The 16,415-nt window shown below is 57.3% G+C and overlaps 1 protein-coding gene and 1 non-coding gene across 9 annotated transcripts in view; both read left to right on the plus strand.

Moving 5' to 3' along the window:
- The window catches only part of FBF1 (Fas binding factor 1), a 29,824-nt gene extending 14,372 nt beyond the window's left edge, over positions 1-15,452 (plus strand). For 3 of the 8 annotated variants that reach the window (XM_047757076.1, XM_047757077.1, XM_047757079.1), the window contains exons 14-29: positions 899-1,309; positions 2,649-2,747; positions 3,069-3,157; positions 3,325-3,383; positions 4,116-4,271; positions 4,393-4,493; positions 4,583-4,789; positions 5,941-6,048; positions 6,129-6,268; positions 6,358-6,476; positions 10,128-10,250; positions 10,338-10,523; positions 11,145-11,321; positions 11,402-11,539; positions 11,636-11,753; positions 13,822-14,401. In XM_047757076.1, the coding sequence (XP_047613032.1) occupies positions 899-1,309; positions 2,649-2,747; positions 3,069-3,157; positions 3,325-3,383; positions 4,116-4,271; positions 4,393-4,493; positions 4,583-4,789; positions 5,941-6,048; positions 6,129-6,268; positions 6,358-6,476; positions 10,128-10,250; positions 10,338-10,523; positions 11,145-11,321; positions 11,402-11,539; positions 11,636-11,753; positions 13,822-14,159 (2,569 nt within the window). In that variant the 3' untranslated portion in view covers positions 14,160-14,401. The other 5 variants (XR_007131680.1, XM_047757081.1, XM_047757078.1 and 2 more) reach the window with 5 other exon arrangements.
- On the plus strand, positions 7,401-7,504 carry LOC125115399 (U6 spliceosomal RNA). The gene has a single exon (XR_007132106.1). It is a non-coding gene; the product is annotated as a U6 spliceosomal RNA (small nuclear RNA).
- Positions 15,453-16,415: the final 963 nt, after the last annotated feature.

Below are 16,415 nucleotides of genomic sequence, written 5' to 3' on the forward strand. Positions count from 1 at the left end.
CTGAAGAAGGAGGGGCTTGCCCGGTGCCCACCAGTCCAGGCCGAGGCCCCCAGCAGGAGCCGGCTCCCAGCCTCCCAGGAAGGAAAAGGAGACGGTGGGCCCGACTCCATGGGCAGCCCCAGAAAGCCGCGAACGGCTGTGGTGGCAGCGCGGGTCCCTGGGGAGTGGTGAGCCCTGGGGAGACGGGGAGGAGGACAGTGGCTTCGAGCTCTGCTCCCTGGGAACACCACCCCCGTGGCACACCCGTCCCAGCGTGCAACAAGATACTAAGCTAGTGGATGGGAGTTTCTGAGGTTGGAGTTTTTTCTCCCAGTATCTATTTTAAACTTTGTATTTTGAAATCATTTCGAACCGACAGAAAGGTTGTGAGAAGAGCTCCCTCCTGCCGGCTCCGTACGCAGCGAGCAGCCTCGGCCACGGCGGCTTTGTCGGCCCCTCTTTCTGTCCACATGACCCTTTGTGGGCCTTTGCTCTCCAGTGTTCTCAAACCCCGGAACCCGCGGCCACTGGCCAGTAGCTCATAGAGGTTACAAACAGGTGGCGGGTTGACTCTTAATTGAAAAGCCTAAAACCGCCTGATCTGGCTGAGTTTTCTCTGGGGGTGTGCTCGTGGCGCTGCTTTGGCAGGCAGCCGTGCTAACCACTGCACCACCAGCCCTTGGCGTGCTGGTCCCCTCCTCTGCCGGATCTGGAGGCCGCATCCAGGATGTCTGTTTCACGGTGTTGCATGGACCTCGCTCAGCTGGCCGTGGCTTTGTCTGTGCAGGGCCCCTGGGCATCACGACTCCTTAGCTTGGGCCCCACGGTCACCCCCCAGCAGCAGAGGGAGAGGCCGATCAGGGGGCCCTTGGATGGGCTGATTGCCCTGCCTTCAACCCCGCTTCTCTGTCTTGAACAGGTTCCTAGAAGGCACCACAGACCCCAAGGGAGAGCCAGACTCCAGACAGAGCACCCCAGCGGCATCCAGCCCCACTCAGCCCAGGAGGGGAGGCGCTGACTGGCTGGGCCTCAAGGACGACAGCTCAGACTTGCTCCCTCCCTCCCCCACCCGGGAGGCTCAGAGGGGACCCCCTCTCGCGAGCCAGCATTCTGCCCCTGGCCGCCACTCTGCCCCAGGCGGGCAGCCCTCCTCAGGGGCAAAGCCACCAACCGAGGGTACCAGTTCCCCTGCCAAAGACAGCCAGGCTTCCCAGCCGGGAGCGTCAGAGGAGCAGGGGGAGGAGGACTGGCTGAGCCACTTCCTGTCTCGGAAGAAGTCCCAGGGTCTGGCACGGGAGGAGCACACCGCGGGCCGCCCCCCCGCCAGCAGGTAGGGGCTTAGGCTGCCAACTCTGGTGGAGGGAGGACTTTGCCTGCTGGGTGCCTCGGCCGGAGCGCCCACCGTACTTTGCGGGCAGGGCACCACCTTACCGCCTCAGCCATGCTGTTCCCTCTCTGGGCTCCCCACCTCTGCCCAGGTGAAAGCCCGAGGGAGGTGGGCTGTTGACGCTCACACCTCGACAGCCGTGGGGACAGATGCTGACCTGATCAGGCTGGAGACTGAGGGTGCGCTTGTGGCAGACACAGCCATCCTGGTACCTCCGAGCAGGGCCTCCGCCCTCAGCGCCCTCGGGCTGGGGGAGCACCCAGTGTCCCCTTACTCTGCTCACCTGAGCTAAAGCGGGAGACTAGGGTGCTGGGTGGGATTTGCTTGTACTCTTTTTTGTTGTTGTGTTTTGGTTTTTTGTCCTTTTAGGGCCGCACCCGCGGCACATGGAGGTTCCCAGGCCAGGGGTCCAGTGGGAGCTACAGCTGCCAGCCTACGCCACAGCCACAGCAGCGCCAGATCTGAACCATGTCTGCGACCTACACCACAGCTGACAGCAACACCAGGTCCTTAACCCACTGAGCAAGGCCAGGGATCGAACCCTCAACCTCGTGGTTCCAGTCGGATTCATTTCCGCTGTGCCACGACGGGAACTCCGGGATTTGCTTGTCCTCTTAGAGAGTGTTCGAGAAGGCAGTGGCCAAGCGGTGGCTCCTGGGGCACGTTGCAGAATGTGGGACAGGACAGTGAGTGGCCCCTGAGGGGGCTGGTGAGTCCAGCCTGTCCAGGGGAAGCAGCAAGATGCTTTATGGCCAGAGTGAAGGGGGGAGAGGAGCGGTTGTGTGACAGGCCAGGGATGTCACCCAGCCCTGGGCTTGGTGTGAATGTGCGGGGAGGTTTGGATCTGGGCCTGAAACCAAGGGGGAGCTTCCTCGCTGACCCTCGAGAGCCAGCAATGGAGCGGGAACAGCAGACAGGAGGAGAGCGGGCGCCGGCCGGTGCTGCAGGAGAGGGAGCAGGCCTCAGTCAAAGCTCAGCGCGCTGCGTGGACCCGAGCACGGCCTTGGTGCCCCCGACAGGTCCATGACCGCCCCCCCCCGCCCCGGACTGTCATCAGACGGCGGCCGCAGTGAGCACTGAGGCCAGGACGGGGTTCGGAGGCCAGGGGCTCTGACTGGGGAGGAGAACTCCCAAGACAGGATGGCGGGACCGGGAGGAAGGCTGAGGGAAGGTGGGAAAAGGAGCCACTGCACCGCTTTACACGTGGGCTTTGTCCCAGCCTGTCCTCGTCCAGCGTCCCCTGGACCTTCTGCCACCTTCACTTTAACATTGACTTTCTCAGCCAGCCTGCTGCCAGCATGCAAGGGCTCGAGCCAGCAGCTGCCGGAGGCACCCCAGGGGCAGCAGTGCAGAGGCCATCTGCCCAGCCTGCCACCTCAGGGTATGTTCATGGCATGGCCGAGGTAGGTGAGACGTGGTGGGGGGCCTGGCCCCTGCCTTAGCACGTTGGCTGGCCTGGCTGGGCTCCATGTGGTCCGTGTGGCATATGGTGCCACACTGTGTGTCAGGCTTACTGAGTCAAGGGGACCTGAAGCTGGGTCCCCATCCCCTTCTCCGGACCGAAAGCACACTCTCAGTAAACTGCCCGCCTCGAGGCCTTTCCAGTCCTGAACTTGAACCTCCTGCCAGGCTCCCCTCCCCCTCTCCCCATGTCCCACACAGAAGGCCGTTCACCTCGCCACGCCTGTCCCTGTGTCCTCAGGTCCCCTGTGACCGGGAACCGGGCCTCCTTGGCCCCGAGTGAAGGTGACCCAAAGAGAGGAAGGGCCCCTGGAGACTGCACCCGCACTGGTTTGTGTTCTGCTCTGTTTGGGGGTTTGACGCTGGGTGGAAAAGAGGCACTTCAAGCTTCCTTCAGGGGCCCCCCAAGACCAGGGAAGCCAGACTCTCCCCGGCACACGCGGACCCCGGGGCCTCCCTGCGCCTCTTCCTCATTTCTGTGTCGGTTGATTTTTCAGAGCGTGCAGTTTGTTTTCCAAGCTCCCGGGAACCCCCAGGGCTTCCTCTGCCTGGCCAGGTAAAGAGAGTGTAAACAAACAGGTGTAGGTTTCAGGCCCCTGGGGCGAGCCTCATGTGCTCAGAGGCAAACACCTGCCAAACTTGCCAAACTGCCGGGAAGAAAGCATCGGGCTGTCTGCGGGCTCCCCCAGCGCTCCCCACCGGCGCAGGCAGGGTGGGGTGCTGACTTGCCAGCACTGGTAGGGGGTTGAGGTGGCACCAGGTAGGGGCAGCCAGGAATGCTCCCGTCAGCACGCAGGGCTGCACGTGACCTGATGGTCCATCTAAAAAGCCCCCTCCCAGTTTCCCGGATGTGGCAGCACCTGTGAGCCCGGATGAGGCACCTCCCCCATAGCCCCAAAGTGCCTCTGGGGTGGTGGGTGGTGAGCGGTGGGCAGCCTGCAGGAACCAGAGCAGCTCTCAGCGTTGGCACTTCAGGCCTGCCCCAAAGGGCCCGGGGCATAACCTTTTGTCCTAGCCGTTGACCTTGGAATCTGGACCCCCTACTGGGGAGGATATTCTTCTGGGTGAGGTAGGGGAGCTCCTTTTCCCTAACCAGACCTGAGAGGTCACAGGGGCAGTGGCCTATGAGTCTGCAAAGCCTTAGCCTCTTGGTGTCATGTCCTCACCCCCGTCTGGTCCTCACCCCCACAGATCTGGCTCAGGGAGGCCCTGAGAGGGCCACAGGTAAGTGAGCTCAGCTGAGCCCTGTCCGCTGCCTAACAGGGACCTCCCTCCCCTTCTCCTCCAGCCCCCGCTCCCAGAGTCCCTGGCCTGGAGCCTGCTGCCAGGCACAGAATACCAGAGGCAGCTCCTGGCAGCACAGGCTCAGCTTCAGGGCGGCACCACTGAGCTCCAGGCAGACCTCCTGCAGAGTCAGGCCCGCGTGGCAGAGCTGGAGGCCCAGGTGAGGGCCGGGGGCAGCTGGCTCCCCCGGGGGCGGGACCGCAGCGGGGGGGGGGGGGGGGGGGGGAGGGACCGCCTCCCCTCCCTCCACACCGTCCCTTCTGCCCTCCTGCCGCCTCCAGGTGCGGAAGCTGGTGCTTGAGCGGAGCCAGCACGAGGTGCTGCTGGCAAGTTTGCAGCAACAGCACCAGGCAGACCTGGAACTCATCGAGAATGCGCACAGGTACCCGCGGCCTGGGGCCAGCCCCAGCCCACATGCCCTGGGAGGCCCTGTGTGTGGCTGTCCTCACCCTGTGGGTATTCCGTTGGCAGGAGCCGAGTCAAGGTTCTAGAAACATCGTACCAGCAGCGGGAAGAGCGGCTGCGGAGAGAGAACGAGGAGTTGTCGGCTCAGTACATGTCTCGCTGCCAGGAAGCCGAAGAGGCCCGCGCCAAGCTAACAGCCCAGCACCAGCAGCTCTTGGCAGCTGCCGTGCAGGAAAAGGACCAGGAGATGGAGCGGCTCCGGGAGCTGCAGCGGTGAGGGCAAGGCCCAGGGGCAGGGGGCCGGGGGCTGTTTCAAGGCAGCCAGGAGGAGCCGACTGCCATGGGCCCCAGGCTGTGGCCCAGCAACCTTTGAAGCCAGGCTAGAGCCCTTCCCTTCCAGGTGAGGACTGAAGCCGGGCTCCCTGACTGCCCCCCACCCCGGGTGGGGACCCAGCACTCCTACAGAGTGGGTTCAAGGGGTCACTGGCTGTCCGGGCAGGGCCTGGCTGCTAGGCAACCCAAGGGCTAACTCAGCACAGGATGTAACCCATTCCCCAGCCAAACCTTTCGACTGGATCAACCCTGGAAAGGTTTGTCCTGTTGGCCTGGTGTATCATTCTGGTCACCTTTCTAGATGAGAGCGAATCTAAGAAAAGGCCCATGAGGGAGTTCCTGCTGTGGTGTATTGGGTTAAGAACCTTACTGCACCAGCAGCTCGGGTTGCTGCAGAGGCACAGATTCACTCCCCAGCCTGGTGCAATGGGTTAGAGGATCCGGCGTTGCCGAAGCTGTAGCATGGTTGGCAGCTGTGGCTTGATTCAGTCCCTGGCCCAGGATCTTGCATATACTGTGGGTGCAGCCATTAAAAAAAAAGAAAGGAGTTCCTGTTGTGGCTCAGTGGTTAATGAACCTGACTAGTATCCATGAGGATGCGGGTTGGATCCCTGGCTTCACTCAGTGGGTTGGGAATCAGGTGTTGCCATGAGCTGTGGTGTGGGTCGCAGACACGGCTCGGATCCTGTGTGGCTGTGGCTGTGGCTGTGGTGTAGGCCAGCAGCTGTAGATCCGATTCAACCCCTAGCCTGGGAACCTCCGTATGCCATGGGTGTGGCCCTTAAAAAAAGACAAAACAATTTTTTAAATTAAAAAAGAAGGAAAAAGAAAAGGCCTATGAGGGAATTGGCCAGTGAGGGCAGAGCAGGCCTTTTCACGCAGCTCAGACGCCGCCCGGACACCAGATGCCTGTCCTTTCCTGCATCAGGTGTCCTCTGCTAAACAGCAAGGAATCTCCCCACCCCTAGAGTGGATGTGGTATTGAGGCACCAAGACAGCCAGGGAGACGGGCGGCTGGGGGCCTGGGAGCTACCGGAGGCTCTGCTCTCCACGCAGAGCTGTTCACTGCACCGCGCTCCCCACTGTCCCAGGGCCTCCGTCCTGGAGATGCGCAAGGACCACGAGGAGCAGCTGCAGCGGCTGAAGCTGCTGAAAGACCGCGAGATCGACGCTGTCACCAGCGCCACCTCCCACACGCGGTAGGCGCGCCATCCAGGCCCTGCCCACCCCAAGGGGCAGTGAGGGGTCCCCAGGCCTGTGTGACGCGAGCCTCCTCCAGGTCCCTGAATGGCATCATGGATCAGGTGGAGCGGTACTCCAGCAGCCTGCAGGAGCTGTCCTCCCGCATGGAGGCCTCATACCTCAGCACCACCCAGCAGCGGGAGCTGGGCATCCGGCAGCAGGACCAGCAGTTCCGAGGTACCGCGGGGGCCGCGTGGCCCTCCCTCCCTCCCCTCTGTGCGGGCGGGAAGGCGGGCTGCAGTCAGCCTCCTGCGGGCCGCCCGCAGCGCTGCAGGAGAGGCTGGGCCGGCAGCAGCGGGACATGGAGGAGGAGCGGAGCCGGCTCCAGGAGGTCATGGGGAAGATGGAGGCGCGCCTGAGCGAGCAGAGCCGGCTGCTGGAGCAGGTGGGCACCATCTCCCCCGGGCAGCCAGGGCCCGGCAGCTGCAGCTTGACTTTCCTCTGGGTTGTCTCTCTGCCCCTTCCTGCTTCAGCAGGGGCTCCCACCTGCACAGTTGCCCCAGGCCCGCCCCTGCCTGCCCATCGCTGTATCTGCCACTCTGCTCCCCGTCACTTGGCTCTCTCCTGTCGGCTGCCACTGTGACTTTGGGAGAAGTGCTCTTGAGTTCTGAGCTGCAACAAATAACGTTTTTATTTTATTTTATTAATTAACCTATTTTGCCTCTTTAGGGCCACACTCGTGGCTCATGGAAGGTCCCAGGCTAAGGGTCAAATCAGAGCTGTGGCCACGGGACTGCGCCAGAGCCACAGCAACGAAGGATCTGAGCCGCATCTGCGACCTACACCACAGCTCACAGCAACGCAGGATCCTTAACCCACTGAGCAAGGCCAGGGATTGAACCTGCATCCTCATGGTTCCTAGTCAGATTCATTTCCGCTGCGCTACGACAGGAACCCCCAGATAACATTTTTATTTTTTTATTATTTTTTTTATATAATGATTTTTATTTTTTTCCATTATAGCTGGTTTACAGTGTTCTGCCAATTTTCTGCTGTACAGCATGGTGGCCCACTTACACATACATGTACACATTCTTTTTTCTCACATTATCATGCTCCATCATAAGTGACTAGACATAGTTCCCAGGGCTACACAGATAACATTGTTTAAACTCCCTATCTAAGAGCAAACTTTAGGAGTTCCCGTCATGGCGCAGTGCTTAACAAATCTGATTGGGAACTATGAGGTTGCCGGTTTGATCCCTGGCCTCGCTCAGTGGGTTAAGGATCCGGCATTGCTGTGAGCTGTGGTGTAGGTTGCAGACCCGGCTCGGATTCTGCATTGCTGTGGCTCTGGCTCTGCCTTTTTGTGCTTGCTTCAGTGGCATACATACTAAAATTGTGGTGACATGGAAGAGATTAGCACGGCCCTATGCAAGGATGACACGCAAATTCGTGAAGTGTCATATTTATGAAAAAACTCAAATTGACCCCTACCTTATGCCAAAGGAAAAAGGCAGTTTCTGATGAAATTGATCCCATAAATATTTGTTGAATTCAGAAATAATAGTACTTTTTTGTTTGTTGTCTTTTGTCTTTTTAGGGCTGCACCCACGGCATTTGGAGGTTCCCAGGCTAGGGGTCTAATCAGAGCTGTAGCTGCCAGCCTACACCACAGCCACAGCAATGCCAGATCTGAGCCGTGTCTTGGACCTATACCCCAGCTCATGGCAACGCCAGATCCTTAACCCACTGAGCGAGGCCAGGGATCAAACCAACAACCTCATGGTTCCTAGTCGGATTCATTTCCGCTGCACCAAGACAAGAACTCCAATAATACCTTTTCTGTACAAAGTTGTAAAATGTTAAATTTCATTGAAAAATTTAAAATAACGGACAAAAATAAAGTAAAAATTATCCACTAGCCAGAGGTAGCCGCTCATGACATCACATATATCCCATAGACATATCAGTATGTAGACAGGTGTTTTTGACAGGTGTTTTTGATTTTTTTTAAATTGTTATTTCCCCAATTTTTTTTTCTACTGTACAGCATGGTGACCCAGTTACACATACATGTGTACATACTTTTTTCTCACATTATCATGCTCCAGCATAAGTGACTAGACATAGTTCCCAGGGCTGCACAGCAGGATCTCAATGCTAATCCATTCCAAAGGCAGTAGGGTGCATCTCTGAACCCCGAGCTCCCCAACCTCCCCACTCCCTCCCCTCCCCCCTTGGAACCACAAGTTTATTCTCCAAGTCCGTGATTTTCTTTTCTGTGGAAAGGTTCATTTGTGCCATGTATTAGATTCCAGATAGACGTGATATCATGTGGTATTTGTCTTTCTCTTTCGGACGTACTTCACTCAGTATGAGAGTCTCTGGTTCCATCCGTGTTGCTGCAGATGGCATTATGCTGTTCTTTTCTGCGGCTTGGTAGCATTCTGCTGTGTATATGTACCATGTATATACCACATCTTCCTAATCCAGTCGTCTGTCGATGGACATTTGGGTTGTTTCCATGTCTGAGCTGTTGTGAACAGAGCTGCCGTGAACGTGCGGGTGCACGTGTCTTTTTCAAGGAAAGTTTTGTCCGGATAGGTGCCCGAGAGTGGGGTGGCTGGCTCACATGGTAGTTCTATGTATAGATGTCTAAGGTACCTCCATACCGACCTCCATAGTGGCTGTACCAGCTTACATTCCCCCCAACAGTGCAGGAGGGTTCCCTTTTCTCCACGCCCCTCCAGCATTGGTTATTTGTGGATTTATTAATGACGGCCACTCTGACGGGTATGAGGTGCTATCTCATGGTGGTTTTGATTTGCATTTCTCTCACAATCAGGGATGTTGAGCATTTTTTTCATGTGCTTGTTGGCCATCTGAATATCTTCCTTGAAGAAATGTCTATTCAGGTCTTTTGCCCATTTTTCTATTGGGTTGTTGGCTTTTTTGCTGTTAAGTTGTATAAATTGCTTGTGTATTTTAGAGATTAAGCCCTAGTCCGTTGCATCATTTGAAACTATTTTCTCCCATTCTGTAAGTTGTCTTTTTGTTTTCTTTGTGGTTTCCTTTGCTGTGCAAAAGCTTGTCAGTTTGATTAGGTCCCATTTATTTTTGCTTTTATTTCTGTTGCTTTGGGAGATTGACCTGAGAAAACATTTGTAAGGTCGATGTCAGAAAATGTTTTGCCTCTGTTCTCTTCCAGGAGTTTGATGGTGTCTTGTATTATATTTAAGTCTTTAAGCCATTTTGAGTTGATTTTGGTGCATGGTGTGAGGGTGTGTTCTAGTTTCATTGATTTGCATGCAGCTGTCCAGGTTTCCCAGCAATCCTTGCTAAAAAGACAGTCTTTTTCCCATTTTATGTTCTTGCCTCCTTTGTCAAAAATTAATTGACCATAGGTGTCTGGGTTTATTTCTGGGTGCTCTGTTCTGTTCCGTTGGTCTGTATATTGGTTTTGATTTTTTTTCTTTTTTCATTTTTTTGGCCATGCCAGCGGCATTAGAAAGTTCCCAGGTCACGGGCTGAACCCACACAGCAGCAACCTGAGCTGCTGCAGTGACACCACCAGATCCTTAAGGAACTCAGACTCTGGTTTTTGGGGTTTTTGTTTGTTTGTTTGTTTTTTGTTTTTTCTCGTGAACCATATTAATTCAGTCCTTCATTTGGTGCTTTATTCATCGCCTGCCTCAGGCCAGGCTGTGCGTGCCCTGCGTCCCCTTGCATGTGGTGTCACATCCACCCTGGTGCTCTTAGCCTGTTGGGTAACAGGAGATAATGAGGCAGTGCCGTAGCTGGCAATTCAGGGAGCACAGATCTTGCCGAGTTTGGGCCCTTTGGAGCTGCTCCCGGCCTCTCTCCACAGTGGTTCCTGAGCCCTTAGCCTGGGCAGTTAATCCCAGCGGCCAGGCCCTGCCAGTCCCTTGGGCTTCTCTCATTTTGCACCACCCAGGAAAGGTGTTTGAGGCGAGGTGTGGGCAAAGCCGGATGGGGGGGCCGTTTGCACAGCTCCCCAGGGAGCACGCAGGCCTGGTCGGGGGCAGGCGGGGCGTGCAGGGGTGCGAGCCCTCAGCCCTGCCCTGGCCCGCAGGAACGCTGGCGGGTGACCGCTGAGCAGTCCAAGGCGGAGGCCGCGCAGCGCGCCCTGGAGGAGCAGAGGAAGGTCATGGCCCAGCAGATGGCCATGGAGCGGGAGGAGCTGGAGAGGGCCAAGGTGAGTCCCCCGACACCGTGTTCGGCTCTGTCCCTGCCATTGCCAAGCCTAAGGATGCTCACTCTGTGCCCGGCGCCCCTGTCGCAGAGCGCCCTGCTGGAGGAGCAGAAGTCTGTCATGCACAAGTGTGGGGAGGAGCGGCGGCGCCTGGCGGCCGAGTGGGCCGAGTTCTTTGCGCAGCAGAAGCTGAGTAAGGAGCGGGCTGATCGAGAGGCAGAGCGGGCGCTGCAGGTGGACTCCCAGCGGGAGGGCACCCTCGTCAGCCTGGTCAAGGTAGGGGGGCCAGAGCCTTCTGCACAGTGGGGAACCCTGGGCATCCCTGCCCCTTCCCCACCCGCACTGTCTGCTCCCCCATCAGGATGCATTAGCTTAGCAAAGAGGGCAGCAATAACAAGAGAACAGGAATTCAAGCCGTAGTAAACAGGAGCTCCCATTGTGGCTTAGTGGTTAAGAACCCAACACAGTGTCGGTGAGGATGCAGGTTCAATCCCTGGCCTCGCTCAGTGGCTGGTGTAGACTGGCAGCTGCGGCTCTGATTTGACCCCCTCACCCAGAACTTCCGTATGCCGGGGGTGCAGCCCTAAAAAAAAAAAAAAAATCAGTGATCATGTAACAAAAACTTCCTTTTATTGTCCTAGGTGCTTCAAACACATGTGCTTATTTAACCCTCATCACGTTCCTATGACTGAGATAGTCTAAAACTAAGGACACTGAGGTCCAGAGAGGTTGAGCCCAGGGCCGAGGGCAGCACAGAGGCTTGGCCCCAGGTCCCACCGCCCTCCTCCTAGAGTTGGGGTGGAGCAATGATTCGGGGTGGGGGGGCGGCCTCGAACCCCGAGCAGAGCCCCGTTCAACTCCCAGGAGGAGAATGCAGCGAGGCTTTGCTGTCTCCAGGAGCAGGCAGAGCTGAAGGTCAGGGCAGGTGAGCTCCGGGCCAAGGAGGACCAGCTGGCAGCCGAGAGGGCGGCTCTAGAGCGGGAGCGGCAGGAGCTGCGGCTGGAGAAGGAGCGGGTCAGCACGGAGGCCCAGCGCATCAGGCTGCGCGCCACGGAGGTAGAGAGCATGAGCCAGGTACCGGGCGGCACAGCCCTAGGGCACAGGGGATGACCTGACCCCAGCCAGCCTGGCTGACCCAGGCGGCCTCCCCGCAGGTGGCCTCGGAAAAGTACCAGGAGGGGGAGCGGGCGTTGCAAAAGGCCCAGCAGGTGCAGTCAGAGCAGCAGGTGTGGCTGCAGCTGGTGCAGCAACAGCAGGAACAGCTGCGGCAGCAGGAGCAGCACATGCAGCAGGCAAGACTCCTCCCCAATCCCACCCCCACCCCGGCAGCCCCTTCCCCAGCTTCAACCCTCATGGCTGTGTCCTCCTCTCTGGGGCAATGGGGACAGGAGCATCTGAGTCTGTCCCAGCAGCGGCTGCAGCTGGATCGAGTCCGGCAGGACCTGCCCTCCGGCCCCATGGGGCTGCTCTCCAGAGCCCAGGGCCCTGCTGCCTCTGGCCTTGGTGGTAAGTAGCTCCGGGAGGATGGGACACGGGCTCAGCCGCCCCGCTGGGTGGGGCAGTGCCAGCAACATCCAGCCCACGCCCCTGTGTGCTCAGGTGAGGGGGTAGCTGGCTTTTAAAGTCATCTTGTCATTTCTTTTTTTAACGCTAGTAATACATGTAAATTATAGAAAAATAAGCCAGAAATAGAAGGAAGGGGCTGTTCCCTGGTGGTCTAGTGGTTAGGATTCCGCCCTGGATTCAATTCCTGGTCTAGAAACTAGGACCCCACATCAAACTGCTGCATGTTGTGGCCAAAAATAAGTAATTCATTCATTAAAAAAATCTTTTAAGGTGTTCTCTTGTGGCTCAGCGGTAACAGATCTGACTAGGATCCATGAGTATGTGGGTTTGATCCCTAGCCTCGCTCAGTGGGTTAAGGATCTGGCATTGCCATGAGCTGTGGTGTAGGTCGCAGACGCGGCTCGGATCCTGTGTTGCTGTGGCTCTGGTGTAGGCTGGCGGCTACAGCTCCAATTCGACCCCTAGCCTGGGAACCTCCATATGCCACAGGTATGGCCCCAAAAAGCAAAAAAATAAAAGGAAGAAAACTATTTTTTTAAATATTACCTTCATCCTTACTCCCTAAGGAACAATTGCCGAGACCTGCTCGTCAACCCAGGTCCCAAAGTCAGCGGTGCCGCAGGATTAGAAAGCAGAGACAAAGCAATAGAGTGGGGATCAGGGGCTCCCGCCTTCAGGAGGCAACAGCCGCCCTCTGAGCCAGGGCACGATTTGTATCTGCTGTTTCCTCCTTCCCTGTACGTCCCGGATCCCACGTGGCATCTACAACGTTACTGATCAAGGCTACAGATACGCCAGGCACAGGCGCTTTGAATTCACAGAGGCTAGAAATGATTAAGCCTCCAGAGAAGGATTAATCATTTAATGCTTTTATCGTTTATGCTTAAGGCTCTTAGGCCCTTTCCTCAGCTCCCTCAGGGTTCTGGTCGTGAGAATAAGAATGTCGATGGCTTTGCATCAACGACATCTGGAGTATCTGGCCACGTGCTCTCAAGCAGCCCCTCCTCCGCTGTACGTTTCCCATCTCACTCCCTTTCCCCCAGGGGTCTGGCAAAGTCTTAGATATTTTGCAAGCCTAGACTAGCGTCATTCTTGAAGCGCCATCTAGTTGCTTTGATTCGCTGTGGCCTGTGTACATGCATGTCTGGCAAGCCTCCAACCAACAACTTTAGACATTTTAGTGCAGAACATTCTGGACTGTTGTGCATATGTTGTGGGGGTTCCCTTGTGACTCAGTGGGTTAAAGACCTGACAGTCTCCCTCAGGTTGCGGGTTTGATCCCTGGCCTCACTCAATGTGTTAAGGATCTGGCATTGCCCAAGCTGTGGCATAGGTCACAGATGCGGCTCGGGTCTGGTGTGGCTGCGGCTGTGGCTCCAATTTGACTCCTGGCCTGGGAACTTGTATATGCCGCAGGTGTGGCCATAAAAAAAAAAATTGAGATTGCATTATGCGTTTCGTACCTTTTGTACCTTCATTTTTTTTCCTTCAGAAATATACAGATGGGATGTTTTCATATCAGCAAACATCTAATTTAATTCTTTTTTTCTTTTTGGCTGAGCTCGCTATATGCGGAAGTTCCCAGGCCAGGGATCGAACCTTTGCCACAACGGCAACCCAGGCTGCTGCAGTGGCAATGCTTGATCCTTAACCTACTGCACCGCAAGAGAACTCCACATGCAACTTAATTCTTAATCAGCATACATTTCCGCTAGGAGGTAGTTCCATATGTTTACTGGTTTCCTCTGAGTGGTTTTATCCATGGAAATCTTTGTACTTACGTCTCTGCACCTTTGCCCGATTATTTCCGTCAAATAAATTCCTAGAATTGGACTTCACAGGTGAGCTCCCCTGAGCATCTTCAAAGGCTTTGAGAGTTGGGTGGGCCTGGAAGGTCAGTCCAGTTGCACCACCTGCAGGGGTGAGACGGCCCCAGGGAACAAGCTGCGGCGGCCCTGGTCTCCCACCAACCTTCTGTCCCTGACTTCCTCCTCCTCGGCCTTTCCAGCCATCGTGGCTCCTGCCCCCGCCACTCTTCTGTGCAGCCAGTGGCCAGCTGGCCAGGGCCCCTCGCACCTCCTGGCCAAGCTGGTGCTGCTAAAACACACAGCCGAGCAGGTGAGCTTCCCAGAGCAGAGGCGCCCAGACCCACCCATGCCTCTTGGGCTCAGGGCTCCTCCTCTTCACAATGGGGACAGGCAGCTCAGGCAGAGGCAGAAGGGAGCACAGCCCACCCCCTGGAGAACAGTGGCGCAGACTGCCCAGAGGACAGGTCTCAGGGGGGCTCACTTCATCCCTGATGCACCAGGCTCTGTGCTGAAACTGTGTGTGCCTCCCCAGCCCTAGGAGGCAGGTAACAGCCACTTAGCGGGATGACATCAACCAGCGGCTCACCAGGAGTGAGAGCTGGTGTCCCCCTTGGCCGGCAGAGCCCGGACACCGGGCGGGGTGGGGTGGGGGGTCCCCCAAGGAGGGCTGCTCAGCCGACACCCAGGGTCCATCTCACTTGCAGTCCCTCGACCCAGTGTCCCTGTTCACAGTGGTGGGTACAGGAGGGAGCCGGGGGCGACTGCTCACACAGCTCTGCTTTGCAGGACCGCGACTTCCTGGAGGACGAAGAGTTCTTCCTGGAGACCCTGAAGAAAGCCGCCTACAACATGACCTCCCACTGAGCCTGGAGCCGACCCGAGGCCGCAAGCCCTGGAACTCGCTCACCACCCACCGGCCGCAGCTCTGAGCAGCTCGGCCGTGCCCAGGCCCCGTTACAGCTCTTCCTATGGACGGGGTGCCAGCACCTTCTTTCGCGGCTCGCTGGCCCGTGGCCTCTCCCCGTCCCCAGGACGCGGGTGCTGATGACACCTTGGCCCCACGACGTTGTCGGCACCAGCTTCAGGTCTCCTGCCCGGCAAACTTGCAGCTCAGAGGCCAGGGCCTGACTACATCTGTGGCCCTCGGGCCCTCAGCCCGTATAGGTGGTTTGGGGATCTTTTCCCTGGGTGTCTTCCTGGCCCCGCTGCCGCACAGACTCTCCCGCCCGCCTGGCTTGAGGGCCCAGCAGAGAGAGCACGGGGTGTCCCCCCTCACGGGGACATAGATCAGACCCCACCTTTCGAAGGGCCTCCTGGCTTCTGGCCGAGGGGGTGGGGGTGTTGTGGGGCCAGGGAGGGCGCCGAGCCCGGCCAGCTCCTACCTCAGACCAACATGCTATCGGGACTCGGCCAGCCCTTCCTGCTCCCAGGCTGGCTGCACAAGGCCCCCGCCTCGCTCCCAGCTGCCCAGACAGTGGACTAGCCACCCAGATCCTGGCCCCGTCAGGTTCTTCTAGCACACCCCCCAGAGGCAGAGGGGGCTGGGGGTGACAGCAGGGTAGGGAAGGACAGAAGACTTCTCTCTGTGCTGGCCACCTGCTGCAGAGCCACAGCCCAGTGGGAAGGAAGATGACCGAGCCAGAGTCCCTGCCTGGAAGGATACATGGCAGGGACCCTGAGGGGCACCCAGTCTGCCACCCCATGTCGGGGCTTTGCCCTTCTCCGCATGTGGGCAGTGGGCCACGGCCACCCAGACAGGTGCCAGGAGACAGGTGGGAGGATTGGTGGTTGTCCCCTGAGGAAGCAAATAATAAAATCACAACTACCAGCACTCCTGTCTTGGCTTGGCACGTTGAGAACCTAGCTAGTATCCATGAGGTTGTGGGTTCGATCCCTGGCCTCACTCAGTGGGTTAAGGATCCGGCGTTGCCATGAGCTGTGGTTTAGGTCGCAGATGCATTTCAGATCTGGCGTGGCTGTGGTGTAGGCTGGCAACTATAGCTCCGATTTGATCCCTAGCCTGGGAACCTCCATGTGCCACAGATGTGGCCCTAAAAAGCAAAAACAAACAAACAAAAAATCACAACTACCTCTAGAGCGGCTTCTCTCACCTTCCATCGGGGAGCAGGAAGGTGACGGAGAACAGTGCCACGTGGGCCGTGAGCGGGAACAGATGCAGCTCTGCCCTCTTTCAGAGCAACTTTCAGGGGGATCTTCACCTTGGACCCAGTCAATTGCTCTATTTCTTCCTTTTTGGGCGGGTGGGGGCTAGTGGCATGTGGAAGTTCTGGACCCAGGGGTCAAACCCAAGCCACAGCAGTGACCTGCACCATTGCAGTGACAATGCAGGCTTCTTAACCTGCTGTGCCAAAGGTGAACTCCTAAATCACTCTATTCTTAATGACTGGATTCTTAGAATTTGCCTCGGCTCATCAAAGTTCGAACTTAGTTCTTAGAAAGGTTTACTCTGTAGTCTTGTTACTTATGAGGAAACTGGCCTGGGCTGGGCCCCCGGGCTCTGCACTCTCCAAACCCCGCTGGCTGCGCTGCGGGCCGCGCAAAAGTATGATCAGCAGTCCTACTTCACACGTGAAGGGACGAGACTCAGAGATGAAATAACCTGCCCAAGGTGGCCCAGCAGAGAGCAGGACCCGGGTTTGAGTTCTGCCTGGGCGGGTTCCAAGGCCCCGCGCACTCAGCCACACCACTCTGCTGCCTCCTGGGTTAATGATCCCGCGTTGCTGTGGCTTTGGTATAGGCTGGTGGCTACAGCTCCGATTGGACCCCTAGCCTG

This window comes from Phacochoerus africanus, chromosome 14, assembly GCF_016906955.1.
Source record: "Phacochoerus africanus isolate WHEZ1 chromosome 14, ROS_Pafr_v1, whole genome shotgun sequence".
Classification (NCBI taxonomy): Eukaryota; Metazoa; Chordata; class Mammalia; order Artiodactyla; family Suidae; genus Phacochoerus; species Phacochoerus africanus.